The 20,157-nt window shown below is 45.9% G+C and overlaps 2 protein-coding genes and 1 pseudogene across 2 annotated transcripts; 2 read left to right on the top strand and 1 right to left on the bottom strand.

The window, feature by feature from the left end:
• The first annotated feature begins 740 nt into the window (after positions 1–740).
• LOC100276850 (uncharacterized) lies at positions 741–3,417 on the top strand. Its single transcript, NM_001374070.1, has 6 exons — positions 741–932; positions 1,092–1,190; positions 1,297–1,408; positions 1,519–1,580; positions 1,763–2,164; positions 2,402–3,417. Exons 2-6 carry the CDS (start codon positions 1,101–1,103, stop codon positions 3,059–3,061), a joined length of 1,326 nt encoding a protein of 441 aa, NP_001360999.1. The 5' UTR covers positions 741–932; positions 1,092–1,100; the 3' UTR covers positions 3,062–3,417.
• A 183-nt stretch (positions 3,418–3,600) lies between these two features.
• On the top strand, positions 3,601–18,754 carry LOC100192513 (uncharacterized). The gene is made up of 2 exons (NM_001137733.1): positions 3,601–3,801; positions 17,221–18,754. Exon 2 carries the CDS (start codon positions 17,976–17,978, stop codon positions 18,279–18,281), a length of 306 nt encoding a protein of 101 aa, NP_001131205.1. The 5' UTR covers positions 3,601–3,801; positions 17,221–17,975; the 3' UTR covers positions 18,282–18,754.
• Positions 4,023–17,500, bottom strand: LOC103627563 (PH, RCC1 and FYVE domains-containing protein 1-like; annotated as a pseudogene).
• Positions 18,755–20,157: the final 1,403 nt, after the last annotated feature.

The following is a 20,157-nucleotide window of genomic DNA, read 5'->3' as shown; positions in this document are numbered from 1 at the left end:
CTGTTTGTAGATCAAAATTTCAATATAAGTATGAGAATGAGTAAGCTGCTAAAGATAACCTAATTCATCACAAATCCGGATGCAAACGAACCGTGCCGAAAGAAGCACTCCGGCATGAGAGATTTTGAGAAGGTTACCCCTCGTTTGGCTAAAAAACTGGAGGTTCAGGGAATTGTCGTGGTACTACAAGGCTACGAGTCTACGACCACAATTTACACATTTCGGATGCAGAATGCACGCATGCAGCAGTGCCTAAACGTGCATGAAGACCCTCACCCCCGTCCTTCGCCGCATGGTTACTTGGTCAGCGAGCATAAACCCGTTAATTACCCGCCCTCGCGGAGTCGGTGCATGGAGCGCCTAAAAATTGCCACGCGGCCCCACGAGTGATTAATTATAGAGGCCACGGCCGGTGGAGGGAAGCAAAGCATTCGGCATTCGGAACACATGACAGCGACGGGGCCGGAGGAGCAGACACAGCCGCGAGATGACGAGAACCAGCGGCCTCCCGAACCTCTCTCTCTCTCTCTCTCTCTCTCTCTCTCTCTCCTTCGACTCAATTCTTTGATTTCTTTCTCCCCACCGGAATTGGATTATTTCCGGCGCCTCCGAGAAAATCGCAGCCACGAGAAGGAAAGGAGGTGGGCAGAAAAAGAACGGGGAAAGTGGAAAAATCCCGTCCGACGTGGCGAGCCCGCCCATGCTCTTTTTCTCCCCGTCCTCGACACCTCGTCGCCTCTCTCCCTCCTCTTGTCTATTCTTCTTCTCCAGTGCAAACCGGCGCTTCTCGCGCCGTCCTTCCCCTTCTCCTTGCGCAGGTTCAGGCCTGACCGCCTGAGAAACTGGAAGGTGGCGGCGACCTCGGGGGTTGATCGGCGACTTGGGTCGGATTAGTTTCCGGAAGAGCACTGGAGGAGAAGGCCTGTTTGGAGGTAATACCTGCGACCTTCATTCCTTGTCTTGGCTTTCCTGGCCCGGCTGGGAGAGATCGTTTCGGCCGGGTTTGAAATTCACTCGACCCGATTGGTTTGGACGGTGTAATCGCACCTTCTTGGGGCCTAAATTGTGGGTGTTTCCTCCGCTGCCCGCAGCAAATTCCGATGGCAACCGGCGAGACCGCCGTGGATCGTTGCAAGGACCCTCTCGGCCCCCGCGACATGGATTTGTCAGGGGAGGAGCACGTCCCCAAGGTATTGCTACTGCAGCGGCGAATCGCGGCCGTGGCTGCAGTATCCGTGCGATCCGCGTGTTCTCATTCTGTTTCTTCCACGCTTGCCTGACGGCCCTGACCTGCAGGCGCGGAAGCCGTACACGATCACGAAGCAGCGGGAGAAGTGGACGGAGGACGAGCACCGGCGGTTCCTGGAGGCCCTACAGATGCACGGTCGCGCCTGGCGCCACATACAAGGTACGTAACGTACCGGCCTCCCTCTCTCTTTCTCTGCACCCTCGTTCGTTCGTTCTTCGTCAGGACGAGGAGGAAGCACTCACTCTCTTCTTCTCTGCCCGTGCGTGCAGAGCACATCGGCACCAAGACTGCCGTGCAAATCCGGAGCCACGCGCAGAAGTTCTTCACCAAGGTCGTGTACCCATTCTGGCCATTCATTCGCCTCTCTCCCAGTCCCAGCGCAAACGAAAACGAATTCTTTCATCTCTGCCATGAAAAAAAACGATGGGTCCACATGCTAGTGGAGCAGACGACGATCGGCAAGGTCTGCCTACACCTTTTCTGATGTCGGAATTGCGTCGTGTGTGTGCGAAGGTGGTCCGAGAGTCATCGTCAGGAAGTAACGCCTCCGCGGGCGCGGCGCCGGCAATCCAGGTCCCGCCGCCGCGCCCCAAGAGGAAGCCGGCGCACCCTTACCCGCGCAAGGTGGACGGCGCGGCCAAGAAGCCCGCGCCGGAGCTCAAGCTGATGGAGAAGCTGCCCCCGCGTGACCGGGATGAAGGGTCGCCGACATCGGTGCTTGCCTCGGCGCGCACGGCGTCGCGAGCGGAGGTGTTATTAGGCAGCGCGTTCGCGAACAGCTCGAGCGCCAGCAGGTCGCGGGGCCTGTCAGCTTCCGGTTCGGATGAGCGTGGTGACGGTGGCGGCTCGCTGGTCTCGTCGGTGGCCGGGGAGCACGGCTGCGCATCGCCAAGAACGAGAGCGCCATATACCAAGGTAACATCATGTTCTTTGGTTGTTTCTTTGTGAACTGCGAACCACATGTACTTTCCATTTTATTCCTCGAAAGCAATACTATAAAATAAGAGATCTCATAAAATAACTCACTGATGAATGATGATATCTCTGGACCATTTAAATTAATTTTGCAATTGTATTACACCCCAGTGCTGTCTGATTCAGCAGAATTACCAAATGGGATTTCCTGACATATTGCTTCAACGTGAATTTCAGGTGCTCGTTGAAGCAAACGAAGTGTCGGATCTAGGACCGGAAGCTCCAGTCTTGAAGCTGTTCGGAAAGAAAGTTGTGGTGAAAGACCTGAAAACGGACTATTCACCTGCGGCTGCGAGCGTTGCCAAGGCAAGCAGAGACCGGAATCCTATCGGTGCCGCAGGAGCGAGCTCATGGAGTCCGTGGCCGGGCAGCGTGCAGGTGCAGCAGCTCATGTACTTCGTTCCCCAGCACGACGGCCTCGCGGCGCAGCCCGTCGCGCCGTGGTTCGGCTACAGCGGGAGCGTGCCGTGCGCGGTGTTCTACCCGCAGGCGGTGGCTTCAGCTCAGGAGCACCAGCAAGCTTCAGAGCCTCTGGATCACAAACGCGCGCAGACGGAAAGGTCCCTGACAGGTTCGAACATGGCCTCCAGCGCCGCGTCGGCGGCGCAGAACTCGGACACCGCGCAGTCCCACCACGGTCCCGGACAAGAAAACACCGGCGACGGCTGCGCGGCGCTTCGGGCTGCCATCCCGCGGCTGGCCAAGTGCGCGAGTTCGGCTTCCTGCAGCGGGAGAGGGTTCGTGCCGTACAAGCGGTGCGCGGCCGAGAGCGAGGCGCCGCGCCCGGTGGCGCCCGGAGAGGAGGATGACGGCGAGCTGACGAGGCTGTGCTTGTGACAACTGACAAGAGCTGAAACCTCGGTGTAAAGAACTCACGACGCACTTTTTGGATGTTGGGCTGCTGCTGACATGCATGGCTGCCTGCACATGCTCTGCAGAAGCAGCTAGCCTGGGAACAGGTTTTCCAGGAGAGACGGATGAGCAACTCTGGTTCTTACCCCTCGGTATATACGCGTATATATAGGCAAAATCTGTACTCATATTCCGCTTTTGTTTCACCACTTGTGTAATTTTTTCCCCAACATGAGATAGAGAGGGTTGTGTGTGTGTCAATAGTCTGAGCACATGTAAATTTTAGGCTTGTACCATCTGGACGAAATGTAATAGGGAGCAGGCGGAATGAGCCACTTTGCACTTTGGTGTTCTTCAACTTGGTTCTGGACTCTGAAAACACTCTGCACAATCTATTGCGCTCGCTGTAAATCTTTCTAAAATCGGAAGTCGGGGCCATTGTAGAGTAATGCGAAGTTGCAGGCCGGAGGAACCCCAACCCCCCCCCCCCCCCCCCCCCCCCCCCCCCCCCCCCCCCCCCCCCACGGGAACTCTGCCGTTGGCAGTTTCATCGCGGTCGCGGCGCGGCGGCGGGGTTGGTCGGAGGAGGCGACGGGCGGTGGCTGAGGGCCCGCGCCACGCGCCTCGGGAGGAGGCGTCACCGGTCGCGCCAAGGGAAGCAGGCTTCACAGGGGCAGGGAGCGGGGGTGCACAGACCGACAGACGGCTACGGCGAGGACGTTCCGGTACGTCTCTGCTCACTCAGTCACTCGAGTGAACTAGGGTTAGTCAGGCTACGAAATCCTACTCTTCACCTATGGTCACCGATCGGTGTAGCCAACAAATGTACTCGCGTCGCCGCGTCGGGAATCCGAATCACAGGCTCCAACCCGATCCCGTCGAACACAAACCCCAATTCGCGTAGAATTGAATTGTTATTGAGTCGAAGTAAAACCATGGACCTAAGTTTAATCCAGAACGGGGATATGCTGCGGTTTATCTGCTTAATAGATAGGATACTATCATTCCTTCTATCTCATCTATCCTACGACTTTACCGAACAATATGGTGTTGCAGTGTACATGTTCTACAGACACTGTGACAAAGAACTGGCTTCTCCTGTACATTTTCCTTATCGACATTGTGCTGCCAAGTATTCCATGCTGTTGTACTTTGCAAATACTCTGCTCTCATTCTCTTCCCACCATTTCTGTGCCTCGGTCTCCCCAAAATGCTTCCGGCTGCGAGATCACCATGAGCAAGTTATCATAAATAAATATTATTCAGTTTTAAGCCAACTGTGATGAATGCCGTAAAAACATTGGAGAGAGGCTTTGAGGAGTTCACCTGAACCGGATGCTCTTGATTCCCTTCTTACCATCGGGGGATGTAACGACTGAAATGTACACCCCACGCTCAATTTGCTCGATCATTCCACTGGAGTCAGTAGGAGCAACTGTGCTATCTGTTCCCCCGTCATAACCTCTGCTGCTATTGGAGGCTCTTCTGCCATTCTGATGCACAGCCGAGTCATCCGCCACAACAGTGTTAGAAGACGTTGTAGATTGCATATCCACTTCCTCTATGTTGTGTTGATCCCTGATGCTGTTTAGCGGTGGAATTTTGCCGGTGACAGGAGTTTTGTCGGGTGGGTCAGGGACGATCCTGGAATCATCTAGTTCCAAATCATCTAAAAGTTTATTTGATAAAGCATTTCTCTGCACAGGTTCGCAGAAGATTACTTATATGACATCAGACAGAAAAGTTCTAAAGGACAAACCCAGTGCTGGGGAATTCCACATGAGTGGGGTTTAGGAAACGAATAACAAGTCAAGCTTTACCTCTGCATTTTTGCAGAGATGCTGCATCGAACATAGGACCTTTGGCTCAGAGGAAAGATTTCTCACCACTGTGTCAGAAAAGTTCTAAAATGTTGGAATTTTTTATAAGACAGACTTATACCTGATTTGTTAAAATCTTTATAATCTCTTTTGCAGCATTGCACTTTGTGGCCTCGTCCCTTGCTATCAACCAGGTTTCCTCAAGTTTTCGTTTATACAACTGAACTTTCAGGCTCCTATGCCGGCATTCTTCTGCTAGAGTGGTTACCTGCTTAGATAAGAGCAAGATCACCATGTGTCTCACCAAATCAATGATTTGAAACACATTTTTTTTAAAAAAAAACAAGATAGTTCCGTATAAGAATTATTATATGGGTCCCTAGAAAATAATAAGTTATAGAAATTACCTGTGCTTGAAGCTGTTTGACCTCCTCCAACATTATCTTTTCTATCAAATCTTGTTCTTTCCTCCTCTTATCAGTAGTTCGTGTTAAAGGGGCAGCAGTCTTTTGTGAGACTGGATCATTCATTCTCCCTATACGACCAATATCAACTGGCTGCTTCTTTGATGTCAAACAATGTGAAATGTTGTCTCTTGCACATTTGAATTGATCGGGGCATTCTACCTGTCCCCACCTTTGTTTTTGCATTTGATTCAGAGTGGCTGATTCCTGATTTCTCTGGTTGGGACTTCGTATGGAACCCATTTTTTCCATGATGAAATTTGCTTCCTTAAGCATTCGTGATAACTTTGGTGTATATGTTCTTGTTTCTGTTAAAGGCGGTTCTTTTTGGATCTTTGATTCACAACTCATTTTGCCATGCTCAGCTGTTTTATTCAGTTCATTGAAACAAGCATCACACACACGACATCTTTTGCTCTTATCTGGTGCAAGGGTGGCCCTTTGAACCTTGTTGCTGCTGCAAGAATTGCAGAACATGGAACCACAGTTGTAGCAGTTGTGCTTCTTCCTTGTAAACCGGAATGCCAACCTGCAACTGCTGCATACAGTATCCTTGCTTGAGATTTCCCCATGCACACAAATTACAGCCGTGAAGTTGGAAGAACAAACTATACTGTCCACCTGTTTATCTTCCAGGGCCTCCACTAGAGTTGGGAAGGTCCTGTCAAGGTAATCCCCCAAACCAAGTTGCCCTTCTGTGCCTTTGCCCCAGGTAAACACTTTCCCATTCATTGTCAAGACTGCAACATGGGAATTTCCGCTGGATATATCTTTGACAAACTCAGTCTTAAGTGGCCCTTCAACCATACAAATACATGCGCTATCAGATCGAGGATTCCCTAATTGACCATGGTCCTTGCTTCCAATGGTAAATACGACACCTGTTATGGTTAGCACAGCTGTTAATGACATACCGCATGATACCTGAGTAAAATCACAATCAATGAGTGATTCAACACGAGTTGGTACAAGCTTCGACTTTTTGTCAGTATGGCCCAGCTTCTCTCCACTTGCGTTACCCCATGTGAATAGCTTCCCACCAGGAGCATTGCTCTTGGGTGTTCCTGATGTTTCCACAATAGCAGCAGTGTGCCATGGTCCACATGCGACGGACTTAACTCTTAACCCCCTCAAGGACTCCACTTCTTTCGGCTGAACAACACTACGTGTGTCACCATGTCCAAGAACACCAAATGTCCCATGTCCATATGTGAACAGCTTACCTGTGGAGGATACTATAGCTGTGTGCCACTGACCACATGCAATCTTCGCCACAGATATACCATCTGAAGTTCTGATCAATTTATGTGGGAACCATGGGCTTCTTTGACACTGATTGTTCTTGAACCCTAGGCTGTGAATCCCTTCACCCCATTCATAAAGTTCTCCTGAAACTGAAACTGCACAGGTGTACTTTGCCCCCAATGCAATAGTCTTCATAGGTGTGGAGGCAAGAGAGTCAATGATTTTAGGGTCAGAGACACTGTCACTTGTTTTGTGTCCCAATCTCCCTCCATTTTCCTCACCCCAAGAGAATACCTTACCCTGCTTAGTAACTATTGCCGCGTGTTTCTCTCCACAGGCAATGCTCTGCACATCAAGAATCTGTGACGATTTCAATAACCTTGGAAGTGATATATTGGTTCCTGATACATGTCCATTATCTGACATACGACCCAGAACATCACCCTATACAAAAATGTCCTTCAGAGAATCTGTTGCTGCATTTGACCCCTTAGATTGTTTCAGTTTAGGCATTTGCATAATTCTTTGGTCGTTAATTGTTTCCGCAGATTTTATGTCTCTCAAATTATTTTGTACTCGATTTATCAATTCGGGACTAATCTTTTCCATGTAGGAATCTAGTTCTGACCATGCTCTCTGTCTTGGAGAAAAGAATGGTTCAGAGCAATCCAAATTATTATGGAAGTACTTGTTCTGTATCAACCTAGGACTGCCATATAGCGAATGTACCTTCATGAACAAATGATTGGAGAAATTATCATTTGAACAGTACAAGTAAAAGCATGATGCAATTGAAACATATGACAGTTGCGCGCGCCCGCGCGACTATTTACAGTCACCAGTGATGGTATAGCACTTAACTAAAAAAGTTGCGCCTCAAAGTATATGCAGTGTTAGTTTAAATTCCATTACTAAATATATTGTTATCATATTTTTCGGTTGGAAAATAGTAATATGATATTTTCACTATAAAGTACTCCCTCCATTCTAATTTATAATTCGTTTGACTTTTTTACCCTAAGTTTGTCCGGCTCGTCTTATTAAAAAAATTTCATAATTATTGTTAATTTTTGCTGTGATATTGTTTAGCATATAATATACTTTAAATATGGCTTTGAATTTTTCATTTTTTCACAGAAAATTTGAATAGGACGAGCCGGTCAAACATGACACAAAAAAGTCAAATGGATTATAATTTGGGACGGAGGGAGTATAAACTAACAAGGTAGCTATCATCAACATAACCTCATCATGATCTAATATGCCAGTCATCATCAATGTCCTTTTTTTTTCAAGCATGGAATTCAGAACATGCTACTTAGTGTGAGACAAGAAATTTCACAAGCAATGTCAAGCTCGCACTTAGACAATGCTATCATGTTCCTGCATAAAAATCATGGCATGCATGAATTCCAGAATGAACCTTTGGGAAGTTTCTTCCATCACGCACAGTGAAAAGCCTACTCCTTTGCTGAATATAGCTAGGAGGGCTATTCGTGCAGCTGTTTATCCGACGGCTGTTTGTTGAATTAACCAGAAGTAAAGGGGTCGATGGTGCTGATATTAGGGCTGTAAGGCCTAAATACCAACATTCAGCTTGATCTCTATCTTTGCAGACCTGGATTAAATCATCCCCAAATAAAAGGTTATGTAAGTTAAATAAGTAAAGAAATTACAAAATTTAAACAACACTGGGCTACTCCATAGTCAATACCAAGTCAAGCGAGGATTCACCATTCTTGTATATAATTGACAAGGAGTGAGATTCCTTTTCTGGCCAATGCAGACGCAAAAGTTTTGTCTGCAAAATATTGAATTCTCAGTAAATCAGTGTCTTAGGACCCTAATGTGTTACTACTAAGAGCTAATAGCATATATTTGGAAAGGGAAAGTTGCATACAGTCTTCTGTCCAAGAACTACACTGAACACTGAATTCAAGCTTAAATGTTTCCCCCTATTTTTGGAGTACCATATTAGTGCTCTCTCATCCTGCAAATGCAATAATGTCAAATACATAAGAGAGCCAAATATGGTATGCAAGTTTATAAAAGTTGAAGATGTTCAGTTTCAGTTTACTCAAAAACCAAAACTGAGCTTGCTTCGGATGTAGCATGTAGTTGAGCGGAATAAGGAGAAACAATAATCTAAGAATATATTTTTGTCTTGTTACTAGTGTCACACTAGAGTCTGTTTGTTTTTGCATATACAGATTTTAAGCAAAAAAAAAAACACGCCTTGCCATTTCTGATTCTGCTGACTTCTGCTTTAGAACTTTGAACTAGCAAAATTGAGAATCTAGAATAAAAAGATCTCCATGGTATGTCGATTAAGTGGAAACAATCAGAGCCTAGGTTCAGTTTTCTCGCTTTATTATGTAGGTCCAGTTTCTACTTGTTGTTTTATTATCCTTGTCTAGTCAGTAGAGTTGCCTAGACTCCTCGCCATGGATATCTGTAATTAATCTTTTCCTAGCTTAAATGAGAAGGCAGAGCTCCAACCTGTTTTCTCTAGAAGATATATTATTTGTATACTGATAGAGCCATAATGTGTTTTTTTTTGAAAATGGAAAATATCCGGCCTCTGCATCCACGCGCAACTAATCCTTACAAGGTAATGTGCTTATTTGGTTGATATATACCTGAATAGTTGTTGGAGAAATGGTTGATTTGCCAGTTTACCTTGGTACAAAAAATGCATTAGTGTAAGAATAGTTTTGCATGTCCATTTCAAACTTACTAACAGAACTATAGCATATCCTTTGTCTTTTGTCAATGGCAAGAAAACAAGAGTAGCTACAAATGATCACTGGAAAGTCAAGAAAAATACACTGAAGAGTTTTTGGTCATTGATAACAAAGGAGAGGACCGAGAAATTGGAAATAGAAAATTTTATTTTAGAGTGTCATTAATCCTAAATATAGACTTGTTTTAAACTTCACATAGACTTGCAAGACTCGTCTCACATGTCACTAACAAAGTCCAAGTTCAGGTAATTACATTTTAAAGAATCTAGACCTCTAGATGGGTTTCGATGATTAATGATGTTACTAGATTATTATGATTAACGTGTGTTTATAGAAACAATATAAGTTAGGTCATGATAATGATGATTGATTGAACGTATATAGATTTTGTGCCTCTATTAATGGTACTCCCTCCGAAGGGCGGGCCTGGTGCAGCGATAGAGCCTACCGTTTGTAACTGGAAGGTCCCGAGTTCGAGCCCCAGCCTATGCATATTATGCGGGTAAGACTTGATGCTTAAAGATGTTGAATAATTAGACAAATTCCAGATTAAATTCCGAATATAAATCATGACCAAATCAGAAGAACTGAAGTAAAAAGCCAAATCAGATGATGCGTACTGATTAGACAAACTGATAGATGGCGCGCGCCGGAATGAGCAGGGTCGACGATGTCGAAGCAGCGAAATGAGCAGGGTCGACGAGGCAGAAGATCACGAGCAGTCGCGTGAAGACGCTTCCCAAAAACCTTATTCGCCCTCTCCCGGTGCAGGATCTAGAAGACGAAGGGTTCCGGAGACCTGCTCTCCTGATCGCAGATGCACGTCTGTGGTCGGGACTAAGGGAACTAAAAGACAGCTCAGCTATGAAGAGAGGCGAAAGCGAAACTGGGATGATTTGGAGGCTGGCTGCCGGGCTCCTTTTATAGGGCCGAGTCCGCGACCCCCGATCTTATCCGCCCACAAAAATCTCGCGATCAGTTGAGATTTTATAGCGATCGGTTAGGATAAACGTAACAGCCAAGTAACCAAAAAATCAGACGGCAAAAGGAAGCCGCGCCCCCGTAAGGCGAGGGGCTGGATTTCGGCGGACCATTCACGCGCATGTCGTGCGCCCGCGCCCTTTGCCCCGGCCAGGCCAGGGGAGGCGAGGCGAGCGAGCGCGCGCGCGTGTGGCTCTCCACACTCTCTCCTCTCATCCATGACTTGGTGAGTGAGTGTGGCTTTCATATTTAAGCTAGCTCTACTCCACTAGAACTAGAAATATGGTGTTATTGGTTGCACCTATTCCCTAGCCATCCACTTATATGGGCTTTTGTGATTTTTCTGGGATTTATTTGAATTTCTCAATTGGGCCTAGCCCATAAATCCTAACAATCCCCCACCAGATCTCAAATGCCCATCTGCAGTTTTCGCCACTGTTCACTACTGTTTAATATACTAGTTTTTCAGCAGAGACTGTTAAGTTGAACTTCCGCCTAGAACTCCAAGCTACACCAACCCACAACTTGGACAATGAACTATGCCTTTAATTGCAAGTTTTGCGTGAATGAGTTTCACTTGAAGTCATGACCAGTACTTGGCTACCAGTAGTCCCCTTCTCGGGTGGAGCATATACGTCGTACTCCAAGGTCTCTTCATGAGTTTACTAGAGATCACCCAAATCTCATAGACTGCGACGTTAGACAGTCTAACTCATATAGGTATGTTCTTTCAAAGAATGTTCTGCAGGACAACATCTTCGCTAATACAAGCCAACAGAACACATTAAGGCACAAAGCCAACCTGCCTTACAGCATTTGAGAGTATTGCATCTTTACTTAGAGAGGGTCAAAGGTTACTCTCCTCAGTTCACCAATGGCTTGTTCTTCCCAGGACCTAATTCACGGGATCTCCGATCACATAGACTGGGTTTCCACCATGGCAACTTTATTCGGGTCTCATACCCATCTCTCTAGATGCGATTTCTATCACATTACGTGGTAGTCCCTTGGTAAACGGATCTGCCAGATTTTTATCTGTTGAAATATAAGTCACACTTATAACTCCGGAGTTTCTCAACTTTCTGACAGACTTCAATCGTCTTTTGACATGTCTTGATGACTTTCCATTATCCTTAGAACTCGTCACTTTAGCAATCACTGTCTGATTGTCACTGTTCATAAGGATAGCTGGTATTGATTTCTCAACCACCGGCAAGTCCATCAAGAGTTCACGCAACCATTCTGTCTCAACGGTTGCTGTGTCAAGTGCAGCTAGCTCAGCTTCCATGGTTGACCTCGTCAAGATGGTCTGCTTGCATGACCTCCATGATACCGCACCTCCACCAATAGTAAAGGCATAACCACTGGTGGCATAAAGCTCGTCTACATCAGATATCCAGTTCGAATCACTATATCCTTCAAGTACTGCATGCTGACCAGAATAGTGAATTCCATAACTCATTGTACCTTGCAGGTAGCGCATAACCCGCTCAAGTGCATGCCAATGATCAGTCCCGGGGTTTGACATGAACCTACTCAATTTGCTCACAGCAAACGAGATATCGGGCCTTGTTGCACCAGCAAGATACATGAGTGAACCGACAATCTGAGAGTATCTCAATTGGTCTAAACCAATTCTCTTGTTCTTTCGCAGTGTCACACTGGGATCATAAGGTGTTGGAGAAGGTTTGCACTCAAAGAAGCCAAATCGCTTCAAAACCTTTTCAACATAGTGAGATTGCGAGAGAGTAATCCCACCATCTGCCTTAATCAGCTTGATGTTTAGAATCACATCAACTTCTCCCAGATCTTTCATATCAAAACTCTTTGATAGAAAAGACTTGACTTCATTGATCACATCAATGTTTGTGCCAAATATCAATATATCATCAACATATAAGCACAATATAACTCCTTCGCCCCCACCACAGCGATAATATACACACCTGTCTGCCTCATTAATGGCAAAGCCTGCAGACGTTAGAGTCGTGTCAAACTTCTCATGTCACTGCTTTGGTGCTTGCTTCAGACCATACAAAGATTTCAATAACTTGCACACCTTGCTTTCTTGACCATTTACTACAAATCTATCAGGTTGTTCCATATAGATGTCCTCGTCCAGCTCTCCATTAAGAAAAGATGTCTTTACATCCATCTGATGAACAAGGAGACCATACGAGGCAGCCAAAGAAAGTAGTACTCGAATAGTGGTCATTCTAGCAACAGGTGAGTAAGTATCAAAGAAGTCTTCTCCTTTTTTCTGAGTATAGCCTTTAGCCACAAGCCTAGCCTTGTACTGATCAATTGTACCATCAGGCTTGAGCTTCTTTTTAAACACCCACTTACAACCCACAGGTTTGCATTCATAGGGTCGATCAGTGACTTCCCACGTACCATTTGAAAGAATAGAGTCCATCTCATTATGAACTGCTTCTTTCCAATCATCTGCATCTGGAGATGCAAATGCTTCTGCAATGGTAGTAGGAGTATCGTCCACAAGGTACACAATGAAATCATCACCAAAGGAATTTTCAACCCTTTGTCTCTTGCTCCTTTTAGGAGCATCATTGTCATCCTCCTCTAGGACAATTTCATGTGGCTGTTCAAAACTCTCAATAGGTGTACTATGTTCAGGAGTTATCTCAGAAGAGTATTTAGAATTGTTATGAATGTCTTTCATTGGAAATATATGTTCAAAGAAAGTAGCATCACATGATTCCATAATAGTATCAACATACACATCAGAAACTTCAGATTTAACTACTAAAAATCTATATGCTATGCTACACGAAGCATATCCAAGAAAGACACAATCCACTGTCCTTGGACCAAGCTTGCGCTTTTTATTAATTGGTACATTGACTTTCGCCATGCACCCCCAAGTGCGCAAGTATGAAAGTGATGGTTTTCTCCCAACCCACTTCTCATAAGGGATTTTCTCTTCTTTGCCCATAGGAATTCTATTCAGAACATGACATGAAGTCAGGACTGCCTCCCCCCACCATGCCTTAGATAAACCACAAGTGTCTAACATGGCATTCACCAGGTCAGTCAACGTACGGTTTTTCCTTTCAGCAATCCCGTTTGACTCGGGTGAATAGGGAGGAGTCCTCTCATTAATAATGCCATGTTCTGCACAGAAATCATCAAAGAGTTTGGGAAAAAACTCGCCACCACGATCTGATCTAAGACGTTTGATCTTTCTCTCTAGTTGGTTTTCAACTTCAGCCTTATAGATTTTAAAGTAGTCTAAAGCCTCATCTTTAGTTTTTAGCAAGTATACATAGCAAAATCTAGATGCATCATCAATCAATGTCATGAAGTATCTCTTACCACCCTTTGTCAACACACCATTCATCTCACAAAGATCAGAATGTATGAGTTCTATAGGTGCCAGGTGTCTCTCCTCAGCAGCCTTGTGAGGCTTTCGAGGTTGCTTCGACTGCACACAACTGTGACACTTAGAACCTTTGACTATGGTGATATTCGGAATTAAACTCATGGTTGCAAGCCGAGACATAGAGCCAAAATTAATATGACACAAACGAGAATGCCAAATACTCGCAAGATCAGCAACATTAGCACAAATATGGTTCATAGACTGATTATTGAAATCTAACAGAGAAAAGCGGAACAAGCCTCCGCAATCATAGCCTTTACCAATAAATTGTCCAGACTTGGACACAACTAATTTATTGGACTCCAAAACTACCTTGAACCTATCTCTACATAGAAGGGTTCCGCTAACGAGATTCTTGTGTATAGAAGGGACATGATGCACGTTCTTCAGCTGCACGATCTTTCCCGAAGTAAACTTCAGATCCACCGTGTCAGTGCCATGAACAGAAGCATGTGGCCCATTCCCCATTAGGACGGAAGAATCTCGGGCGCCCTGATAAGAAGAGAACAAGTTAATGTCAGAAAACACATGAACATTAGCACCAGTATCAAGCCACCAGCTAGGTGATTGAAATACTGAGAAGATGAAAGGTAAATTACCATACCCTTTGTCTTCCTCATTGCTAGCGACCACTGTGTTGACATTGCCCTTTTTGCCACGGCGATCCACTCGATCGGGACAATCTTTGGCAAAATAACCCGCCTCGCCACATGCGAAACATGTCAATTCAGCCTTGTTCTTCTTCTTCTTGAAGTTGGTAGTTTTGTTGGGCTTGTTAGATTTTGGCTTTCCTTTCCCCTTGTTGTGGTTCCTTTGAACCATGTTGGCGCTGGAGTGGCCCTCGCCTCCTTTAGATCCCGTGTCCTTAGCCCGAGCTTTCTCCTCAACATCCAGAGACGCTATCAAATTTTCAACTGATATCTCCTGTCTCTTATGTTTCAGAGATGTGGCGAAGTTCCTCCATGTAGAAGGCAACTTTGCAATAATGCACCCAACCACAAATCGGTTAGGAAGGACTATCTTAAGGTGGTCGAGCTCCTTGGCTATACACTGTATTTCATGAGCTTGCTCTACAATAGAGCGATTATCAACCATCTTATAATCATGAAAGCTCTCCATGATATACAGGTCACTACCAGCATCTGATGCACCATACTTAGTAGTAAGTGCATTCCACAACTCTTTTCCGTCTGTGTACTGAATATTCGCATCAACCAGACGATCAACAAGGGCGCTAAGAACGGCTCCCGTAAATATAGTATTGGCATGGTCGTACTCTTTCTCCTGTTCATGAGTCAGTGGACCCTCAGGTCTGCCTTTACTAACATGGAAGACATTCATAGCAGTAAGCCAGAGCGTGGCCTTGACTTGCCATCTCTTAAAGTGCATACCATTAAACTTTTCTGGCTTCAGCGCGTCGGCAAAAGCAACCATACAAAAACTAGGAAATTGTCTACAATAAGTTTTTTGGATTGTTGAATAATTAGACAAATTCCAGATTAAATTCCGAATATAAATCATGACCAAATCAGAAGAACTGAAGTAAAAAGTCAAATCAGATGATGCGTACTGATTAGACATACTGATAGATGGCGCGCGCCGGAATCAGCAGGGTCGACGATGTCGAAGCAGCGAAATGAGCAGGGTCGACGAGGCAGAAGATCACGAGCAGTCGCGTGAAGACGCTTACCAAAAACCTTATTCGCCCTCTCCCGGTGCAGGATCTAGAAGACGAAGGGTTCCGGAGACCTGCTCTCCTGATCGCAGATGCACGTCTGCGGTCGGGACGAAGGGAACTAAAAGGCAGCTCAGCTATGAAGAGAGGCGAAAGCGAAACCTCCGATCTTATTCGCCCACAAAAATCTCGCGATCAGTTGAGATTTTATAGCGATCGGTTAGGATAAATGTAACAGTCAAGTAACCAAAAAATCAGACGGCAAAAGGAAGCCGCGCCCCCGCAAGGCGAGGGGCCGGATTTCGGTGGACCATTCACGCGCATGTCGTGCGCCCGCGCCCTTTGCCCCGGCCAGGCCAGGCCAGGGGAGGCGAGGCGAGGCGAGGCGAGCGAGCGCGCGCGCGCGTGGCTCTCCACACTCTCTCCTCTCATCCATGACTTGGTGAGTGAGTGTGGCTTCCATATTTAAGCTAGCTCTACTCCACTAGAACTAGCAATATGGTGCTATTGGTTTCACCTATTCCCTAGCCATCCACTTATATGGGCTTTTGTGATTTTCCTGGGATTTATTTGAATTTCTCAATTGAGCCTAGCCCATAAATCCTAACAAAAGATACCCTTACTCAGACCCCACACAGTGTGGGAAGCATACAGCACTGGATATCACCTTTATTAATGGTACTCCCCCCAATGATTTCAAGTCGCCTAGTCGCCTGGTCGAACACTGGGACTGACCAGGCGACTAGTCGCGATTAGGCGACGAATTTAGATTAGTTCAATTTACCTTCCTCTTGGATATCTTGATCTTTTCATAAAACAACTCATGACCCAACAGAGCTGAGTGTTAAGAGAATTAAAGAAACAACTAGCAAAACAATACAGTTACCAACGGTAAGCGACATTAGATACAACCTTGTGTTAAAAGTTCTAAAAGATCAGTGTTGCAGTGATCAATCCTATCTCCTTTGGCAGAAAGGTAGTTGACTTCAGAATTGGGGAGGTGTCACTATTATCCTATAGATCCCTAGTTTGCCAGTAAAACATTAAGGGGGAAAATGGACACGTGAATGCAAGGTTGCATAGCACAATGTTCCGTTTATAAATAAAATTATGAATTAAATGGAAGAAAAAGTGTAAACATATAGCCAAACTACTCACATAAGATAGCCTGACAGTGCAGAATTTGGGTTTCCCTCTCTTCCCACATTTCAGGAGATGTGCACCTTCCTTGAGGGTAATAATGGCCTGTAGAAGGGAACAATCTGTCAACCACAAAGTGATATTCATCTAAGGCCAGTATCAATGGGGCTTCAAAGAAGTTTCATTTTCATTTAACATTGTGACACATGAACAAATTTGATGAGTTGGCAGATTAATTATGAAGAGAAAGGTAGAGAGAATTTTATAGTTTCATCTAGCTGAAACCCGTTATCACAGTTACCAATATAAAAACTGACGTGGCAGCCTTGTAACTGTGTTATATGAAACTCTACATTGAGACTAAGGCCAGTCTCAGTAGAGAGTTTCATAGTACAGTGATCAAGATTGTCACATCAATTTCTGATGAAACTCTCTCTATCTCTATTCATAATTAAATACAAATGAAACTTCCACTGAGACTGACCTAACCTACATCTTTTTCAGCATTAATATTGTCTTGTACATACTAAAACTATTAAACAAAGGGACACAGAAAATATATTGAACAGAGCTGAGACACGCAGAAAAGGAAACTCCATGTTTACATTCATGATTCTCATTCATAAGAAATCATGCTGTCTAATCTATATGCTTTGTTTTCTGAATAAAATGCAGGGTATTTATTGGCTCCCCCTGGGGAAGGAGATGTGCAGGTAAGGAAGAAAGAACAAATCCTGTGATATGGATGGCATGCAGCGATAAACTACAAGAAGCTCCAGAAGAAGGCCAGCAGGAGGATGAAAACTGCGGCGCATATGTTATGCGTAGATCTGCTCGAGGTACCACAATTCTCTGGAGGGAATGCGCAAGAAGAGCTGCATACCTGCTCCACTCCTCTGGTCGTGGATGCAGAGGTCCTCCACTCGAAGCCCCCGGCCATTGCAGGTAGGTAGCTACAAAGGACTAAGCGGACGGAAAGGCGGCAGCACCTTGAGGCTTGAGCGAAGCCCAAGCCCGAACCTCCTTTGATCAACAGCGGGATGGAGCTAAAGATGGCAGTGAAGTGACGGAAAGAGCGCTGCAAGGAAAGAATGGAAGAGAGCAGGAGGTAAAGAGAGAGAGAGAGAGAGGGTAGCTTGAGGACGGTTGAGCTGAGGCGAGCTGCGCGGTTCAAGGGAGCCGGAACGGGAAATCGCAGCGATCTCTTTCCACATTCCAGTTTGAAGTCTGGTCTGTGGCGGCTACCGTTGTGCTTTGGCGTTCCTTTTGCGACAGTTTTTGCCCTGGTGCAGGCTGGTGCTTGGTGCCCTTTTGGTTAATAAACTGCGCTGCAACGAAATGTGGTATATTACTTCAGTTGAAGACCGGGGCTTATATGTCCCTTGAACTCTACCGAGAGAGAGAGAGATGCAGTCACGCAGAGGGTTGACATGCACGCAGCACACACAGGCAGAGGACATCTCCGTGCGCGGCAGAAGCACAGGTGCACAACTGTGGTTCCCACCCTCTCCTTTATTAATACTAGACTAGTAGTTTTTTTTTCTGGCATGGCATTGGCCATTGCAGCATCCATGCCATGTAGTGGGTACGGTACGAGTACGACCGACCCCCTCACTGCTGTACGAGGCGTTTCTGAAACGTTGGATTTCATCTCAGTATATGTCGAAGTTGCAAACAAAGCCCCGAGAAAATCGGCCCTTCTTGGCGAGCATCTGACAGTACTCTGCCTACCTTAATTAGCGGAAGATGAGGCACAAATGGTATCCCGATTCATGGTACCCTCGACATGACTCTGGGCATTTGGCAAGCTACGGAGCAGTAACAGGATAGCAGGTGTTGCAACCAGACGCTTAGCTAGGATTCTCTTCTGGGACAGCTAATGATGGGTGAACAGTACTGTGGTACGAGGTACTCTCCATTTACTTCCCGTTCATGGTCCATCAATGTGTACCAATAGCGATCGACGCGTGAGCGTGACCGTGGCCGTGTGCGTCGCCAAAAAAAAGGACTGACGGCGACCAAACTGAGCAGTAGCCACTGGATTCTGGTAAAGCACACATGTTTTACTGGAGCAATTAATTGTGCTGCCGTATCGAATTGTAAGATGCTCCGATCGACACCTGCTAACATCAGTGTCCTGAATCTTCGCTACTGTTTTGGTGAAGGAAGAAAAAGAAAAAGAAAAGATGATGCATGATGTGATTTACCCAAATTTTATAGATAGTTACATTTTGGGGGACGGATGGAGCATATGGTAAAGACATAGACAGGCAGTAGTATCTAGCTGTTGATCTGTTGTCAACAAGGTACCTAAAAAATGTGAGGGATTCACGGCTGGGCTGTGAGTGGGCCCGGCCCGGACATGTGAAGCATGGCCAGCCACCAGCCTAGTCTCCTAGGTGAAACAACGTATCACTGACACTGACTCTGACTCGACTCGGCATTATGGGTGATTTGGCCTAATATTAATGGCGGTGGTCGATGCTAGCTACCAGTCGGCGGGCTGTATTGTAGTAGTCGCTTCGTACTACAACGTCAGGGATTGATCATTTCGTTGCTGTTCAGGGGCTGGTAAGATCTGGCGACCTGTTTCGTTTCGTTGCTGTTCAGATTCTTCAGGCAACGTAATGACCGAATAAAGTCGGAACGCATCATCCGTGCTGCTTTGCCTTGCTTTGCTTTGCTTTGACGTTGCTGAAATTTAGACACCAAAATCTGCTAGCTTCCATCAGTGGCTACCGTCTGGGCGAATGTGCATTTGTGATCTGTGCTTGTGCATCCAGGGCTGCAATCTGAGTCTGTGGCCTCTGCGACTGTCGTCTACGTGCACGGTGCACACATACACGTAGCCACTGTTGTAGTGCCAGCGCATGCATTTCCCTTTCAGTTGGCAGTTTCTACCGTCCTCCAGACGGAGCAAGCAGGCGCGACGACCGTGCATGCATGCATGCAGGGCAAGTATATATTAGTATATTACTCTACTCATTACATGGACAGAGCTGTCCCCGGGCAGCACAACAATTCGTGCGAGGGAGGCGAGCATGCATTTGGCACAGGAGGAGGATCAAAAGGGAGCCATCGATTGCTGCTGCTCCGTCTCTCAAGTCTCACCACGCTGGCTCCTCTTTAGAGCACCCTGCACCCTGAGTCCTGACAACACAAAGCTCTTGAAAGCGAGGCACAGCACAAGCCCCGTCTGCTCTGCTCCACCACGAAAGGATCCTCCAAGTCCAAAGCCAAAGGGGAAACATGCGTCTGAATCATGCGTGTTTGTCTACACCGTTCGCTGGCCGTTGTTCAGCCTTATGAACTTGTATAAGTCCCCCAAACCGTTACATATAAATACTAATCACTATTGTGTACATACTCCCTCCATCTCCAAATAAATCTGTGCAGGTTAAACTATCTTCAATTTAACCAGCTTTGTATAAAAAGACTAACAACATTTATTATATAAATAAAGAATATAAATTTGATATCATAAGTGTTGACGTGTTTCTGTAGAAATCCACTCAAAGTTTAAAAAGCTTAACTTTAGATAGCTTCAGAAATTTATTTATTCAGAGAGGGCCTTGTGATCTGGTAGTCTTTCTTTAGCAAAGCTAAGTTAAT

Source organism: Zea mays, chromosome 5, assembly GCF_902167145.1.
Source record: "Zea mays cultivar B73 chromosome 5, Zm-B73-REFERENCE-NAM-5.0, whole genome shotgun sequence".
Classification (NCBI taxonomy): Eukaryota; Viridiplantae; Streptophyta; class Magnoliopsida; order Poales; family Poaceae; genus Zea; species Zea mays.
Note: the sequence above shows the minus strand (reverse complement) of the source record. Positions and strands in the feature narration are given on the sequence as shown.